General features: G+C 31.7%; 1 protein-coding gene across 1 annotated transcript; it reads right to left on the bottom strand.

The window, feature by feature from the left end:
- Positions 1 to 222: 222 nt before the first annotated feature.
- Positions 223 to 3,511, bottom strand: LOC21396218 (probable protein S-acyltransferase 15). Its single transcript, XM_024175946.1, has 7 exons — positions 3,129 to 3,511; positions 2,223 to 2,315; positions 2,012 to 2,113; positions 1,856 to 1,927; positions 1,112 to 1,210; positions 906 to 1,001; positions 223 to 768 (listed from the first exon to the last, which is right to left on the bottom strand). Exons 1-7 carry the CDS (start codon positions 3,393 to 3,395, stop codon positions 673 to 675), a joined length of 825 nt encoding a protein of 274 aa, XP_024031714.1. The 5' UTR covers positions 3,396 to 3,511; the 3' UTR covers positions 223 to 672.
- Between the last annotated feature and the right edge of the window lie 15,749 nt (positions 3,512 to 19,260).

Below are 19,260 nucleotides of genomic sequence, written 5' to 3'. Positions count from 1 at the left end.
AATGAACGACGCCTAATTATACATTGAAAACGTGTCTTTCTACGGGATAAAGTAAAAGAAACAAATAACTTCACCGTTATCAAAGGAACCTTCCAATTACTGATGTGGCTCAAAAGATGTCAAATCAATCAATACAAAAGATGTCACGTTGGTTGGTATCGAATATTTTGATTGAAAACTTTGGTACTTAATGAATTATTTCACGGTGAAAGTGGGGTCCGTCTTTTTAATTTTACCACCCATATTCTGCCTCAAGAAAATGACCACCAATATCGCAGGGGCACAACCGGTAATCCAAATTAATACAACGTATTTGAAGATGTTTATTAAGAAAGACATAAAGAAATTGTTTTCTGACATGGAATACAAATTTTCCTCTTTTTCTACACATGTTAATAGTACAAGAAATGTGGTTTCGAGTGATCTAAGTTGAGTGTATAATTCCTCTGCCATTCGAGTGTTGTAACAAAATATTTGTCTCCACTTCCTCTACAGGTTTGGTAAAAAAGAATAAATGGTCTACCTGGTTTCTCACCATCATATCTAACATCACTGTAGAAGTTTCGCCATGGCTGTGTAGCAACATTTAGCGGGCCGCTCTTGCCGTCTTCTGCTGATTGGAAGGCAATGAATGATACACTTGATTTTGAAATCCAAGAGAGAAGTAATCGTCTATGAACTGTCACGCGAAACGGGGAACGAGAGGCCGCCTTTCAGATGGCTCACTGAAGTTGGACAGAGCCATTTCAGCATGTTTGGACCCAAGACCTGATCAGGAGGAAGAACAATTAGGATATCAAATTATAAGAGCAGATTTAGGATGTGTCTGATTGTTAATACATAGAGTGAGATGAAGAATTAATAGACATTCAAACAAAAGCATGGATGGAGAGAGAGTGATATACCAAGGTAATGTTTCTGTAAGCACTAACGTTGAAAGGATGCCGATAGTTCTGCCCGGATTTTCTAGTCAGCCATGCCGTCCGTATTCCTTCGTAGTACTGGTAAAAGAACGGTTTCTTGTCAGTATAAATAATTACCAAAAAGAAGACAACAGAGAAAGGCATGTCAAATGTCGGAAACTTAGCTATTAATTTATTATATAACCCACCTCTATGGTTGTCATGTTGTGGTTGATGAGGTAGATATGCCAACCCAAGAGAGTACCAAGTGTCAAGCTCAAGGAAACCATCATTACTCCACAAGTAACCTTAAAAGTTATAAAATTTTTACTTCTTTGCCCACAAACAAATGTGTAGACAACTGATTTCAATGGTAAGTCAGGTCTAAAAAGTTTAAGTTCGGTTAACGGACAAGCACTAAAACAACACAAAAGCTCAAGAACTGTGGAGTGTTTAACAAATCATTCAGCAGACTCCTAGAATCTTGATTCCTAAGCAAGTGAATAAGCTTAATCTGGAACAATGGCGGGTGAAAATCTCTAAAACGGTTAGAGAATGGCAAACATTCACAAGAATCAATAGGTAGGTAAAAAAGCTTAACTTCGATAATTAGTGCCACCCCTAGACTGAAACGGATATTAAACCGAAATCTTTTAGCCACTTTAAAAGACTTCGAAAAAGATCTTGTTCCCCTTTTCATCATATACATGATTGTATACAGGATATGGTGAAAACAAGAATTCAAATAAGAAATGGCAATGAAAAAAACCCAACCGAACGTGAATATGGAATAAAGTAAATAGCAATGCAAACGAAGAAGTTCTTGAACTAGATGGCCTAATTAAACCACCTCAGTAAAGAAGGAAAAAAGAAGATAAGAAAAAAAAAAAAAAGATTCCAGAAGTGAACCTTATTAATAAAAGTTGAGTGAGAAAGACAAATAATTAACTCACATAAAAAATCTTGAGCGGGAGATATCCACTGAACTCCCAGTCCTTTTGAAACGAACACGAAATAACCATGACCTGAATATTAATGAGTTTATGTTATAGCTCAAGGCATCTTATATTATTGACAAGAAAGATCAGAAAGATGCATATCCGACTTACCGTGGAATAGATGCTTGCGATCGTTGCATAGAAGACAAGTACAAAAAAAGCCTTGTAGTTCCAATAGCCAACACAGTTATTTACCCACATACAATGATGATCCTGCATTGAATTTTGTAGAGAGAAAGAATCATAAATTACACATCTCATTAAGCCTCTAAACAAAAAGTCACGTGTTAAAAATAGGGCATATGAATGTCCTCTGACCTACCATTCTCAAAACACACCTTTTACAGACTCGGCAATGGTGAGCCCTCGGAGGCTTGTATGTGGAGCACTTGTCACAAAGCTTCGATTGCACACTCTGTCAGAAAGAAAAGAAACCATGAAAAAAGACTTTCAAACTTAGATAGTTTAGATACTCTTAATTCCATATGATTTACAAAACACAATTTGGTTTCTACCACAAAAAACACACACACAATTCGGTCAAAAATGTATATGTTGCATTACAGTGAAGTAAAATAAGTGATGCAAGTTTGTGAAATGAAACCCATATTCACTATCTCTCTTATAACACCTATATTGTCTACTACATTACATTAGCAAAGAATCACAATTGATTCATCTCACCTGAATGGAATGGATAGAGTACAAAAATCAAGTCTGCAAGCTCTCTTTTAAGTTTTAACAAGCAATGCAATTGACTTTAAAATTCCCCACATCTAGATTCCATTTCCAGATTTCCTTAATAACCTACTAAGCACATAGCCGGCTCAAAGGTGAGGCCCCTAAGGCCATTGTTTAAGGCCTCACCCTTAGCCAATGCCCCAGATTTTTCTTCTTCTTTAATTCAAACACCATATTTAGGCCTTAAATAGACAAATAGCCATTGTTGTGATGATTATTATAAATTTCTTAGCAGCCAAATAAATGCATAAACTCTCAACCTACTAGAAAAGAAAAGCACATGTTTTGTTCTTCAAAATAAATCTTTCCCGCAAGAATCAAGTTTATAGTTATACTTTCACTTTCCTCAACATCCAAAACAAAACATAACACTAAAGACATCAAAATTCTCCTCTCTAGCTCAATTTTCTCATCAACCCAATTACAAAGCAAATAAAACACAAAAAACCCAGATCATAACTTAAGCAATCATGCAGAAAAAACTTACATTTCCGTTGGTTTGTTCATCACTTTCTTCAACATCAGGGACATAAGAAGCCGGGACGTGACCTGGGTCGGTGAGAACACAGACAAAGAAAGAGAAAACGCAGAGAGAGGCGAGGAAAGTGAAGATCAAAGCATTTAGAGATCCAGAGGAGCTCCTAAGCCCAACCCAATCCTCAATAAAAATGAAAACCGTGATGTAATACACGAAACCCACCAGCAGAAACACGGCGAGGATCGGGATTGACAGAAGTTTCTTGAATTTTGCCATTGAATTCGTTGGATTTTAGCTGGATCGAATCATAAACAATTGTGCAGCGTTTTCTTTAGGAAAGCCATTTTCCAGCGTGACAAAGAATCAATTTTCTGGGAGTTTTGAATCTTTCGACGTTGTTGGAGAGATTAAACCGAAGTGACGCTTTGCTCGGGAAGAAACGACATATCCTTTTAAACTAAAGTTTGTAGTCGTTTCAGTAAAACGACATGCTTTGTGTCGTTTGTGCAATAAAACCTCATAAAAGGGTGTGTTCAAGACAACCGAAACCCACGGCGAACTGAGTACCACTGATTAAAACCGGCTGGAAAAATTCATGAGAACAGTCATTGTTGTCACGGTCGGCGAGACCAAACTGGTGGGGCCTTGGTGGATGGTTTGCATTTTTAGCTCTCGTTATTCGAGTTTAGAATTTAAATTTTATTATATTAAAAAATTCTTAAAAATAGTGATATTAAATAAAATCACATCTAAATTTAAATTAAAAATTTAAATCAGTAAAATAAATTAGTCTTTAATTTAGTCGGATGAGCGACACAGAATAATTTCAAATTTCATCACTCAATCTTTACCGTAAACGTGTCAATAAAAAAAAAAAACTAAACTTGAAGATAATCAGGTATGAAGACTTTCCAGAAGGATTCAACAACTAAAGATAAGCATGAGGCACTCGAATCCCTGATTAGCTAAAACAAATGCAACACCTAGAGTTGACTACAACTATGTGATAGATCGGAGGAGTTCGATTAATGTCCAACAAAATATTATAAAAATCTTATTGAAATTTCATACGGAATTTTGAGAAGCTATCAGATCACAATAAAAGTAGACCATATCACTAAGAATCTAAATTTTATAAGAAAATTTGACAAAATACAAGATGAACTCGATTCAGAATAAGAAAACTTGCTCCAATTATGCATCTAAAGCTCACAACTAGAGTATAATCCTAACATCTGTGATCAAATTCAGCAAGTGTATATGCAAAAAGGCCCTTAGCAGTCTCGGGACTAAATATCCATTAACATAATTTGAAAAACAATCAAGAAAATTCAATTTAGCTTAGTCCACTTTCACAAGAATTTCTTGCTTCAACATTCACCGTGGTAGATTTCTCCCTTGTGTGTGATGTGTCTTCAACACGAAGCCAAATTGAAAACGAGAGATCGTAGCCAGATCTATAAGGAAAAATATGCTAGAATGACTATCCAACAAAATAAAATTAGTAAAATGACATTCTTTATTTTTTTACGAAGAAGGACCACTTAATCATTTTTTATAAAAAGTGGTTATTTTACAAATAAAAATTTTAAAAAAGTTATTTTACTAATAAAACTTTTCTATTGAGTTATTTTTACAAAGACCTCGTCTACAAGGCCCCTACAAAATTGATCAAACATAATTGCAAAATATCAAATACAAAGTTGAGTGTTGAATTCAACATGTTTTCTTTTCCCCTCAATTGAGACGAATTAGAAATAACATCCCATGTAGTCACATTTCTTGTGACCCATTCAGCATCATTTCATAAACAAGTATCCTTGTAATTTTTTCATAAGCAAGTAGCCTTGTAATTTGCCATGAATGTACCAACCCAAAAGTTTGATAACGTTCTTATACCGGATTTGGCTCAGCAAATTCAACTCATTCTGGAGTGAAACTGATGATGAGAAAATGAGAAATGCTAGCGTCTGTCACTTTCTTTGTCACTTTCTGCATTTATTGTTTAACACGTGAATTCCATTATCTCATTTTCTGTTAAATTATATATATATATATATATATAATATTAGCAGAGTCCACATGTCAAATAGTGAATACAAAAACTGACAAAAAAATGACGCTAGCATTTTTCATGAGAAAAGACCCGGACATAAAATAATACACATGCCTCGTTCATTTTACTAATTCGAGTTTTCAGTTTTAAGTTTCTACAGTTAAAAGCTCTCAAAAACTGTCATATCTAACTTTTTCTACTACAGTTAAAGCTCTCAGAAAATATCACATCTCAACTTGAATTGAAAACTCGAATCTGCGAAGCGAACGATGCCTCAAAATTAGTTTTGAGATGGTCGTTCCAGTGCAGCAAAATTTGTTTGTATTTTTGGTTTATTTTTAATGTTGTCTTTCTTTTTAAGATTTTTTGAGGTATACATAGATACATACATATATATATGTATATATATGTATATATATATATATATATATTACATTTTGTGGATTATTTGTGTTTTTTTTTTTATAGATGTTTTGAAGTATACTGGTAGGAAACCCGGTGGAAGTACAGTTACCAGTACCAATAGTTCATGGTGGATACTAACGGTTATTAGGATGAATACCGATGGTAATCAACCAGTATCGTGGATGCTGCCAATCACCAAATGGTATCCCGATGAATACCAACGTTATATTTAGTGCTCTAAATATAATAGTATGACAAGGTATAGAATTTTATATAATTTCTTTTTCTAGTGTTATATAAATCCAAGATATAAATATGTGGCTTTCCTATAAAGAGCCCAAGTTTAAGTTGTAACATAATGTATCCCAACCGACACCTTTCTTATACCAAAGGCCCAAAGAATTCTATCTAGTCTAATCTATCTAGAAAAGAAACGATGAAACATACCAAAGGCCCAAAGAAAACAAGCTGAATAAAACCCATTACAAGACAAATAAAAACCCGGAAATAGTAGAAAATAGGCTAATATAAAAACTTAAGAAAGTACATAGGTTAACTTTTAGTTATAAAAATTAATAGGTCATAATTTGTCAAGTTATGATTTATAACTAGATAAGTTATGGACAAACTTGTCAAGTTATGGTTCATAGCCAGACAAGTTAATGGACAAAAATCGTGAATTATGAACAATAACTTATCTAAGTTATAGTTCATAACCAGACAAGTTATTGACAAAAACAATAATTTGACCTATTTATTAACTTATGTAAACTATTGGTCTATTAATTTTAATTCATCTCAAGTCTTGGCCTATTTCTCTCTTTTTCCTATAAAAACCATGAGTAAAGAATTGCTTTGAAAGGATTAAGGCTGAGTTTGAGATTGTTGTGCTTTTAGTAGAAGCACCTATTTACTTAAAAGTAAGAGTAGAAATAGAAATAAAATTTAAAAGTTACAAATTTTAATTTCTCCAAATAACTTTTAAGAGTACATTAGAGCTTATGCAAAGTGCTTTTTTAATCTTTTACTAGTTAAAACTCGCACCTTAAAAATCAATTCTAAATATGTCAGTTCATCAAATAGGCATCAATTTTTTTTTTGGTGCAAATTGCTTTAAAAAGTTGCAAAAACAATCGCAAACTCACCCTAAGTTAAAACTCGCACTTTAAAAATTAATTCTAAATATGTCAATTCATCAAATACCTCCTAGTAAATAATAATAATAATAATAATAATAATAATAATAATAAAGAGAATCCTGTCGATGCTTACTCAGAGATCAAGTTGGTTAATTAATGGATCAATAATTTAGAAAACTTGCAATATCTCCTTAAATAACCTCTGACAAGCAAAAATAAAAACTTTTGACCGCTAGTGTAATTTGAAAATTTAACTGGCCATTGTACCCACGAACGATGTTAGTAATTATCTTACCAGTGTCAATTTGAAAATTAGTATTTGATATAATACTCGTGATCTCAAACAAAATATATTAAAGTCGAATCGAAGGCAGCTTAATTATGAAATATATATACATAAGAATTATCTTAAGTGTGGCATCTCGATCAATTAGATATGTGTTTTTTTTTTTTTTTTTTTTTTTTATGTCTGTGAAACTACATATATATGTAACACTCAGTTTATTTTCACGTAACATTATAAATAAATATAATTTAACGTATGCAATATTGAGTGTTACACGAGCATATGAAAAAAAAATTACATGTAAGAACCAACGATGTAACATAACATTTACCGGACTCTATGATCACTGGGTTTAAGACTTTGCATATATATAGATGAGTTTTTTATTGTTACGTTTTTATCAGTAGTTACCATCAAATATAGATGACATATCGTGATAATAATCTTATCTTATTAATTGTCATAAATTTTTTTGGACAACTATATAATTTATTACAACCGGATCAATATCTTACTGCTAAAAAATAATACCTATTGATAGATAAATATTAGATAAACTATTAAAACCACACCCATATATATATATGTATAAGTGTGTTTGAGAAAGATTTATTATAGTGTTTTTGTTGCAAGTTTTATTGCAACAAAAACTATAATGAACCTGTTTTATTAATTTGCTGAATGCAAGTTATTTAACTAGATTAAATAATTATCGAAAGCTACTCAGGGAATTTTTAAGTGGTTTAGTAAAAATCTACATCCACGAGGCCATATCTAGTTATTAAACAATCCACTAATTAATTTACAATCACTAATAGACTTATACAATCTAAAAACTCCCTCTCATAATTGTCACCTTAGTCTTGCAATAACTAGTTCAGTAAACATCATTCGTCTTCAAACTCTTCATTTAGTAGTTCGTTTTCTCCGAAAACTTCAAATTCTTATCTTAAAAACAATGATTGGTTGAACTCGCAGGTCATCTTTTCCTGGAGACAATAACTTCTTCTCAAGAAGAACGTAGAATACAAAAGCTCGAAGTTCTATGTGTGAACTCTCGAAAACCGTGAAGTGTAAACTTCTCAAAGTACTGTGTCAAACCCATGAAGTCTTCAATTACATCTATTTAAGTATTATATAGAGCAAGATGAAATCCTAAGGTCAGATATCGGATTTCTCAAAATTTGAATGTTGCAAAATCTGTAATTATTTCTTCTAAATCTTTTCACTTCTTTTCCAAGTCTTTGACAGCTGAGATAAAAATTCAACTATACCTCCCCACGATTTTAGCTGATAAACATCTTTGAATTCAGTTTAAACTTTTATCTCCTATTGAATTTCAAATTTGCTTTTTGGATATTTTCTTGAATATTGTTATCATTCATGCCAACAAAAAAACCTAACAATATGTGTGTGTATATCACAACATTTTAATACTGCTCTCGTACTCATAACTCTTCATGCCGATAATCGCGTCGACCTTAAATAAATGAATTATTGGATTTCGCACGATAATTACCAATTAATCGATGTCTCTTTTGTACGTACACCAAATGATGGTGCATTAATATCACTTTTTCTTTGTTGATCACATCATAATATCACATTTTTGCATACATTTATAGATATGCGCATGATATCTATATATATGTGGACACACTGCCAAATAATCATGTATATATTTCTACATATTATCTTATATATATGGAATTAATATCCTCGAACAGAATCTCCAGATTCACGAATCGCATCTATATAGGAAAATTCAAAGGTCCAATGATCAACTGATCTCCAATCTATTTCTTAGGAATATACTTTTTGATCAACATCCGGTAGAAGATGAAGCAGAGACGAAAATGAACATTTTGTTGTTAGGTGGTCTTTTTAACTGTGAAATAATTGCTACCCAGTTTCCGCGACGAACTGTTGCAAAAGTTGTATTAATTCTTGTATAGTGTTATTTCGACTTTCAGACTTTTCTCATTCCCAGTCAATTTTTAAGATCTGCCCCATTTTAAGACCCCATGGGACATCTTTATTGTTAGTACAAACTACCACACATATAATTGAGTGAATTAAGCAGAATTTCAATCTTTCCCGGCCATATGCACCGACTACATATTGCTTAGCCACATAACTTATGATAACTCATGTACTGCTTAATTATTGTCCTGAAACATAAGTGAATCTACTTTATTAACGGTATTTTGAAGTTACGTATTTATAACTCCGTTGTCCTAGTTTTCCTAATATTAATTTTTTTATAAAGTGATAAGAATTATTACAGAAAATTATAAACATGATAAGTCTGAGAGGAGTGCACTTTCTCTTGTAATTTTTTTCATCATAATGAATTAACATTGTAGCGGTTAAAATTGATGCAATTCTCATATTAAAGGTAAACCAGTATAAAATTTTTGTGTGTTTTATTTGTTTGTTTTTCTTTTGCTATATATTTTATAATTTCTCTCGATAATATAGAATTAAGACGTCTGATTCATAACATAGTAGAATCTGAAAAAAAAAAAAAAACATCACTCTTATCGATAAAAACATTTATCACATGATAAATACAAGTTAGAGATATGAGGAGTCAAATTATCATATGATAAACAGGAATCTGAATTTTTTTTTTTTTAGGGTATGGCCAAAAACTGGCCGCGTGGAGTTCTGGAGAGTCACTGAACTGTTGCGCCCATTGCAGCGACGACTGGCGGAAGGGGACCAGCGGAGGGGACCGCGTAGGGTTACTAATTGGCTTTGTCCCCTTGATAATTCCGTCACTGAAAAGGGCGTGAAAATGACCAAAGAAGAAAGGAAAAGGCCAAGTTGAAAGGGAAATGAGCAAGTCGAGAATCGAGATTTGGATCGATCAAGACTTGGTCAGTATACGACATCGTATATATTAATGCATTTGGCCACAACCACAGTTTGTGTCGGCATCAACCTAGTACTACTAGGTGGTAAGTAAGCAAAAATGACACGACACTTATTAATTGCATGCCAACAGATTGTGTACTGCATCAAGTCTCGGAATCTTTCCAGCATAAAAAAAAAAAAAAAAAAAAAATCAGTTAATAACTGTCTGTCCCTTCCTTATTAGTTTTCTAGCTAAGGATCCGTATAGGTGGGTACGTTCTGTGTATGTATGAATGTATATAGGCACAAGAAAATAATATATATAATAACCTATGTTACGAACAGAACCTGAAAAATAAAATAAAATAATCGAAACCACTTCTTATTTAGTGAGAAATGGAAGGTTTATATGAGTCTGCAGATAAGTTAAAAAAATTTTGATTTAAACATTCTACCAAGATAATAATAGTGGAGCAAAATATTTTGGTATATATTAAATGTATAAAGCGAGGAAGATTGTAGCATACTGTAACAAACTGTAGTGTATATTTGATCTTCCTTTAGAACAATTTATAGTATTGATCTTATAGCCTATTACAGAAAATTTTACTTACATTCATGATTAAGCCTAAAAAAGATAGGGGAAAACAAGAATATTATGGATTAAAATTAGTACCGCAAATTTTGTTTTAATTGGACACAATCAAGCAAGCTCATTACAACTTCATAGTATAAATTAAAGTTTAGTCTACTGATAAGATCAGTTGATTCCTATAAATGTAACGATTTCTTTTTCTCAAGCCATATATATATATATAAATATATATGGTACCGCGAATTTGGTTTTAATTGGACACATTCAAACAAGCTCATCACAGCTTTGTAGTAAATCTAAATTTTTATAAAGGCAGCTAGCAGCTTAGGCATAATCACCCAAAAATGTAATTATCAGATTAATCCTTTTCTAGTACTGTAATCATGTATGGATTTGGCAAGCCATCTTGTCATGCTCATCACCTTGGTGTTTAATGATTGTGCTTTTTAAACTTTAGCTTTCGAACGTAGTTACAAAGACCTTGGCAAATTTCCTTTCAAAAAGATTATCTTGGTCAAAAAGAGCATGGAATATATCTCTAATGTAGACAACGTCAAAGAGACACTTATTAGACCTCAAGGAGGTAGTGACAAACCTACTATAGATTGTAAGAGTATCTTGTTGATTATTAATAAAAGAAGTTGGATTATAATTAGGCCAAGCAATTATAGACAAACAACCAGTCAATGGCATTCTATGTATTTCTTGGACTGGATCAGGTTGAGAAAGCGGAAGTGCATTTGCACCTGTCAAATCCAGAAAAAAAATGTAACAATAAATAACGAAAAATGCTTAGAAACACCACCACTAATAATAAAAAGTGAATTTTATCTGTAGGTCTCATCTCGTGAGATTTAACTTTTATTAGTGAGTGGTATTAGCATTGCTCATAATAACAGAGTATACTTAGGGTAGAGACGTTGTAGAGATTTCTTATCATATAAATATCAAGTCAGAGAGAAAACTGATAATTATACTGTGCTAAAAAAGAAGTGGAGATTGTGCTCCCAAGGTCTTATATAAAATTGGTGGAACTCAATAATTTACGGAAATTAGACATTATCATTGATTTCGAAATAAATAAAAAAATGCTCGGAAAGAGTTTCAAGTAGTAGAATTGAAACTGGCCTTTATTTTCGGTTGTTTTCATTTCCTTTCTTTCTAGGGTTGTTGTTTTAATTTGTTTTTTCCCCTTGTGGCCGAATTCTCAACTTTTTTATTTATGTCTTTACTAATCAATTAGAGTATGGACTTATTTGAGGTGCTTAGTAGATGCTTCTCTATTCCAATTGAAATGTGTTTATTAAATTCTTTCGTTCTATTTTTTTCAGATTAATTTCATAAATGTCCTTAAATTTTGTAACTTGTTTCAAAATATCCCTCTAATTTTAAAAATGGTTCATTTTGTTCCCTAAATTATGTACCCTAGATCAAATTACCGACTCTTATATTTATCAAACTAACAAATTGATAAGTTGTCACTATTTATACTTTTATAAATGTCTCTAAACTACTGATTTTAAGTCAACTTGTTCCTAACTTATTATTTTTATATTAACTTCCCCCTTGTTTTTTAAAAGTTTGGAATTGATACAAAATCAATAATTTAGAGTGCATTTATGAAATCACACTAGTTCATGAGGTGTTTTGAGCCACTTTCATATTTTAAAGGGTGAAATGAAACATTTTCGAAACTTAATGTATTATTTTCTTTATTTCTTTATTTCTTTCTTTTCTTGATCCATTTGTTGATTGAAGTCCGGGGGTATACCATGTGGGGTGTGGTGGGGTAAACACCAAATGTAGTAAAGCTGCGCATTACTATTAAAAATAATACTTTTTGACGATAAACTCTTTCATAAGATCACCCCTAAATGTATACACAACACGCAAACACATGCATATACCTATATGAACCTTTATATCGTTGATCACTTTTTCAAAATCCCACCACAAATGGACGGAAGTACTATAGACCTCACCTTTTGACATTCAAAAGCAACAATAACTTTTAGTACATATCACCACCTTTCACCTGGTGGAAATTGTACGTTGCTGGGTTGGAACCAAATATTGGCTGTGCTTATAAAAACTTTGGTGCTCGGTGTAATTAAGCTTGTTAAACTATTTCTTTTCATGACAATAGATATATATATATATATATATAATAAAGAATCAAATACGCCTACGTTAAGGCTTATCTTTTGGAACTGTGGGAAATAATTAGTTTGGATCTATTTATTCCACCTCACGGCATTGCAAGATTTACTTCATTCACGGTACTTATGTAGGACAAGTCACTAGTCTATAATATTTTCTTGTGAATTTTGTATCTTACACTACATGCAGTTGCACAGGATATATAACATGTGAAGCGAACTGGGCCTAATCTGCACATGTACTTAAGGGCTAGTTACACATGTAGCGAAAATGAAATAGTAAAGTTGAAAATAACAAGATATTTGAAATATTTTAAAATTTGAAAATTTTGATGTCATTAAAATGATGACTATATTACTATATAGTATCAAAATGACATCATTATGATAATTATTACATAATTTTTGCTACCTTTATTATATTTTGAAAATTTTCCTAAATTTTAACTTAAGATGTGAAATTTTGTACTTTAAACTATATAGGTAGAATGTGAAATGTAATTTCTTGATGAATATCTGAATTACTATTAGTGAAATTTGATTATGTAAATTCTTAATGAATATAAGAAGAATGTATAATTATTTAAACCATTTAGTGAGAACAGATTTTGATGATGAACATTTAAGGACAGATTTTGCATGAATCAACGTTAAATGTGTGACCAAAAAGATGGTTTCTGCAGGAGTCCATGTTTTATGTAACATATTGAAGGATGGTTTTTTTCCGAAAACCCTCATTAAATGCGCCTTCCTTGAGTCCATATCTTTGTCCATACTCATATTAGATGAAGGTTGAAAACCATTGTCAAAATATTAGTCACACAAATTAAACTACTCTTGATTACACGATGTTTTGTTATGACTTTTAAACATTGTCTAGTGTACATTTTCTATAGTGAATCTCAATAGTGAAGGGAGATATCCGTCCACATCCACACGATTTAGGAGAAATCTTGGAATGGTCATATTGAGTTCAAAATATGTCAAAAAATAAATCGAAAACCCAAATGCATAAAGAAAATTTGACTATAAGTAGGAGAATACTGTGCTGCACGATGACCAATTTTTAACCAATTAACATATCACATAACCATGGAAAAACACGGTAATTTTTTATTAGTTAATTAATCAATACTGATGATGTTATATGTAGCATTTTTCTTCTAAGAAAATTATTTCTGAATCCGTTTGATATTCATTTTAGAACGTGCAATTATTCGTAAATCGGAGTGACTACTTTTCTATACATAAAAAGAATTGTTCATCCGGCAGAGTGTACAAAATCATCAATAATTACATAGCACATCAAATCTATTTTATGAATAGCTTCTTTTCTATAGACATGTTTTTAGATTTTGCACAAAATTTTCAGGTACAATTGAGTTTCGTAAAACTATAACTTGGTTGACTGACACGAAACGGACATATACATTTTACAAAAATTAATGCACATATAGAAGTACTATTTTTGAGAAGCAAGCATAAGATAGCTCTTGAATTATGATTGACGCAAAAACAAATAAATAAATAAATAACATTTCTCAAAAGTGAAATTAAATTTTAAAAAAAAGGCTTTAATTACCTTACCTTAGGCTTAGAAGTTCCAACGTACAAGTTTCGTTTCATCTCCTAATTTCCTCCTTAATTTCTAGCTTTCATCTTTTGTTACGGAAGTATATAATGGTTGGTCCCAATTCCATTTTCATTCATACACACGTTTTTAGCACTCAAGTACTTGAGACCGCAAATTATCATCAACACTGCATAAGAAACACTCAAAGGTACGATATATCTCGAGAGTGAGGATATGAATACGACAATAGCATGATCTCAGTACATGAAAGAAAGAGAAAAAAAAAAAAAAAAAAACTTGGGTAATTAAAAATTTTAAATCACACAGAAAACATATTGAAAGAGTAAACAAAGCTAATTAATGCAGTAACTTAACTTGAGGTAATACCTAATATGAACTAATATAAGGAATTAATATATATATGATCGAGTTTTTAATAATTATGTTTTGATTTATCCGTGATATTATTATATATATATATATATATAAGCATGCATTATTAATTTGCGTATGCATACAAACATGATAATAGTCGAAATGGATTTGCTACGATCTCGTTGTACTACGGACTGGTGGAGCTTTCGATGAAGGAATAATGGGTTGTCCCATTCTTTACACTTTTTTTCCAAAATGACACAACAACTTTTGTCAAGAATTGCCCCCACATGACATGGCTCAAGATTCTTCTTTCCAACTTGATGAAGCTTAGCTAAAAGTAGCATTTATATGTTCTAAAAATGTTCAACTAATGGCTAGTTGTTGTAAGTTTTTCAATCTTTAAATGGCTAAAATCGAGTACGAATTTTCATAAGCACCATGGGCATACAGTGAGCAGTGATATATACCAAATAATATTGCTATATGTGATAACATTATAATGACTAGTGATGTCTTGACTTTGTACTGTGTCCTTATCGGTTGTTGTTTTCCAGATGATAATAGTACAGCTACACCTAGCTAGACTCTGAAATAGAACTTTGATTGATGGAATGGTGATGGCCTTGAACTTTGTCCTTGCCGTGAACCATTTCAATAAGCCCTAGTATTAGAACATAATAAGATAAAAGAATAATGCTAGCAACACTAACTACAATCCTGACTTTTATACTAATTTTATAAGTTGTCATTCTTTTATTTATAAGTGTATAAAAGACTACCGTATCAATAAATTTAGTATTGTAAAAGAATAACAACTCAAGAGTTGGTGTAGAAATTGAGATTAGAGTTGATATCTTTAACATTATTCATATATAAAAACTAATTTAGGTGTAAAAAGTATAGAGAGTGGGTACCTTTTTATTATTAAAAAATAATTTGAACAGTTAAATTTTAAGAGTGAGTTAAAATTGTTTAACTCAATTCAAACGGAAAATAACTGCGTGCTTACTAAATATGAATTTATATTGTGCTTACCGTTCAATCTAGAAGGTGGCATTTTTTTTATACCTCTAAAACATATGTAATATTATATGGACGAAGACAGACATATGAACAATATGGGATATTGTATTGAAGGTTTCGAATGCTGAAATCAATGTTATAACTTAAAAGTACAGTCAATCTGGTCATACATACCTTGAAGTTCAGTTGATGCATATGTCAAATAATGTTGTTGAATTTAAGTGTAAGTCGTGTGAAGTACTTCATTCTTCAGCAGAGTTTGCACGGTTTCTGAGAAAGCATATATATAAAACTTTATATGAAAAAAATGGCGTCTTACAAGGTAAGTGACAAGACAATCCCTACTTACTGATCAATAATAATAACAATAACGATAAATAAAATGTAAAAATAAGGAGGAAGAAAAAAAGGTCACATACAGAAGCAACTACTGTTAGATGTATATATTGCTTTGTACTGTCCACTTTGCTTGTTTGGATATCTTATCATGTTTACATAAATGTTCCCGTCTAGTACTATACCAATCAGTACTCAACAGCTATACATGTTAACATTATTGAACTGTACCCTTTTCGTGCATGTAGAAGACTCCTAGATAATTTCACAGATTTCTTGCAGAAGTAGAAACCTAGAGATGCTTAAAAACCAAACACACACATATATATATATATATATATACACACACGCGATAATTATAAACCAAACACACACACACACACACACACACACACACACATACATATATATGCACACACGATAATTATTAGAGGCATTAGAGATTTCTTACTTCAAATCAATTACATGTTTAAATCTCGCACTACTTTTAAACAACAATTTCTAACTCACAGGCAAATATCTCTTAAAAGAAGAAAATGTTAATTATAACTCGGAATATCTCACTAATAATGGTTAATTTTCGTCTCTCAAGATGAAGTTCTCAAAAAACCGTCTCCGATCTCTTTAATTTGAGATGTTATCTTCAGTTGATCTGGATCCGAAGAGGTTCTTAAATTCAGAATCTTCAAAGCAAGAATTAAAAAAATGTTGAGGCAATTGAGATTTCTATGTGGCTATATGAGCATATATGCTAGTAGATATTTATGTCTAGATATTATATATATAGCTGCTGTATCATACAAAAGTACTAAAAATTAAACTAATTCAACTTCTTCATGAGTATTAATACCAGCTTATAAGCTTAAAAAGCTAATTAGATGCTTCTCTAAAGATTAGCTTCAAGTCTTTCTATTCATATTATATGGTAAAGAGAGATGGAACTAAACAAATTGTTCTTATGTATATTTATAGGGAGAAAGAGAGGATTCATATATATATAGTTCAAGCATTAATGGCCCTAAACATGAGTGAACCGAAATGATTCGCAATATTCAACACAGAGGGAGAAGCAACAAACCAGTAAAAACAAACGCAGAAACATGTCACTCACTCCATGACAAACAAAAACCCTAATTAAGCTTCAGAATTTTTCTCCATCGGCATCAGATCTAATATTTCTGAACCGTGAAAATTGAAGATATAAATCATATATTGTAATATGTAATATATATTACATTTATAGAATTTGTTACCAAGAAAGTGAGGTGTTAGATAGTTTTCCAAATGGATTTGCAGCAAAAAGGTTTAGATTTTTCTAGACTTACAACTTCAAAAATGGGTTTTGATATTACAAGGAAAAAGAAAGTTACATCCAGTTTCTAAAGCAATAAGAAATTAATGTGGAAGATCACCAGAAAGATGCCAAAGATCAGAGAAAGAGGAAGAGACCCAAAAAAAAAATACAAAAAAGAAAAAAAAAAAACAGAAACTATAGGTTATGGAATAATTCAAATTAAAGAGGTTGCCAACAGAGATCCAAACTTTCTGGGATGTTGTAGTCAAAGCTCTGGCTGGGTTTTCGCCTCCATCGAGGTAGGAGGACGAAGAGTCGACGGTGGCGGCGAGAATCTGACCGCAGCCAACTCACCGATTGTGTGTGTTAGCTTAGCTTGATTTCAACACATCCCCAAAAATACAGAACTCCACATACTAAATGAACAAAAAAAAAAATCCACAAAAGAAAAGTGGAAATACGATAATACAGTATCTACTGTAGTTGCAGACATAGTCTAAAGATAATTTTACATCCGACTCCGTTATAAGATTCAATTTCTCCGGCCGCAATGACCAAAGAAAGAAAATCAGTAGAACAAAAAAAAAAAAAAAAAAAAGTGATAATCAACAAAGAGAAATTAATCACTTCACCTTGATGGCTTCTGTGGTTTACATATGTATGTATGTATGTATATATATAGTCATCTATCGCTGATGCAGCATCATCAAGATTCTCAATTTTCTTATCATCCTCAAACGTAAGAGCAATCATGTATAATTCTCTTGTGAATCTTGATGATGATGCACCTGCAAACAATGACTCAAAACCAATATTGACTCTTCACCGATGGATCCGTCCGCAGCAGATGGAATATATACACCGCACAAAAAAAAAAAGGAAAAGAAAAAAGGTATATTTGAGAAAGAAGATAAAAAAAAAAAAATTATAAAAAAATGGAAGTTTTTTTCCACAGAGAAATTTTGCGAACGTGGCATTAAACAAATGGTTAAAAAGGTCTGCACCAATGACTAGAACTTCAACCCTAAAAAAAATGTCAAAAAAAACAAACAAAAAACCTTGAAAACGAAGGAATTCGAGACAAGAGATGAAAGTTACATGTATTGAGGAAGTCAACAAAAGGGAAAACAGCTCCGCCAACGACTTTTGGTTTTCGCAATCTATGGCGATTGGTGTTTGTGGGTCTTTTTCTTTTTGTTTTATTTTTTATTTTTTTAAAACGGGTATTATGGGACGACAGATTTTCTTCCTCTGTGGAAAGTAAATTTAATTAGGAATAGAAAGCCATGAAAATGGTGGGGATTCTTTCTGTGGATCCGAAGCTGAATCCCCAGTAGATCTCCACCGTCTCTAAATAGATTTATGGCAGTTTCTTCTGATTAAAAAAAAAAAAGAAGAAGAAAAGCAAATTGTGTAAGAAAATAAAGTGAAGATATCAGAGAAACAAAAGCAAAGAGAAAAGAGAGAGAAGAATTATCATGGTATCAAACGAACTAAGTAGGCCAGAATACAGAAAAAGGAGTGGAACTGGACCTCATGATCTAGTAGTAAATACTTATAGACAACGAGGAGAGAGAAAGCTGAGAGACGCAACGTTCTTTGGTGGTATATTCTCTTTTCGGCTACCCGGGTGCACAGAAATTCTACGCTCTCTGTAAATTGTGTTTTTTTTTTTTTTTTTTTTTTTTTTTTTTTTTGGGGTGAATTTGGGCTTTTATTTAAGGAAGATTCGTTTTGGTAGCACTGAGGAGACGTAATTATTTATATTAGAGAAAGAGGACAGAGATAAATACTATTATAAGATCTGAATTTTTACCATTTATTTTAAAATAATTTTTTTAATTAAATAATTATACTAATTAAAAGAATATTAATTAAGAATAAATAATAAAAATTATCGTACATTTTAAAGAATAAATAATAAAAATTACCGTACATTTTAAAAAATAAATTCAGCAACTTTCTCTTAAAAAAATACAAATTTATTATGGTTCTCTTTATGCCTATTATTTATATTATTCTTAATAATTAGTTGTTA

The sequence above is a fragment of the Morus notabilis genome, unplaced genomic scaffold (genome assembly GCF_000414095.1).
Source record: "Morus notabilis unplaced genomic scaffold, ASM41409v2 Scaffold48, whole genome shotgun sequence".
Classification (NCBI taxonomy): Eukaryota; Viridiplantae; Streptophyta; class Magnoliopsida; order Rosales; family Moraceae; genus Morus; species Morus notabilis.
This window is presented reverse-complemented; position numbering and strand designations above follow the sequence as displayed.

Bases quoted from the DNA above. Each gene is read 5' to 3' on its own strand.
- LOC21396218 (XM_024175946.1), bottom strand. From the start codon at position 3,395: ATGGCAAAATTCAAGAAACTTCTGTCAATCCCGATCCTCGCCGTGTTT. The intron at 1,211-1,855 runs GTGAGTTAATTA...ATAACTTTTAAG, and splicing joins TCCCGCTCAAGATTTTTTAT to GTTACTTGTGGAGTAATGAT. The intron at 1,002-1,111 runs GTGGGTTATATA...TTCTTTTACCAG, and splicing joins ACAACATGACAACCATAGAG to TACTACGAAGGAATACGGAC.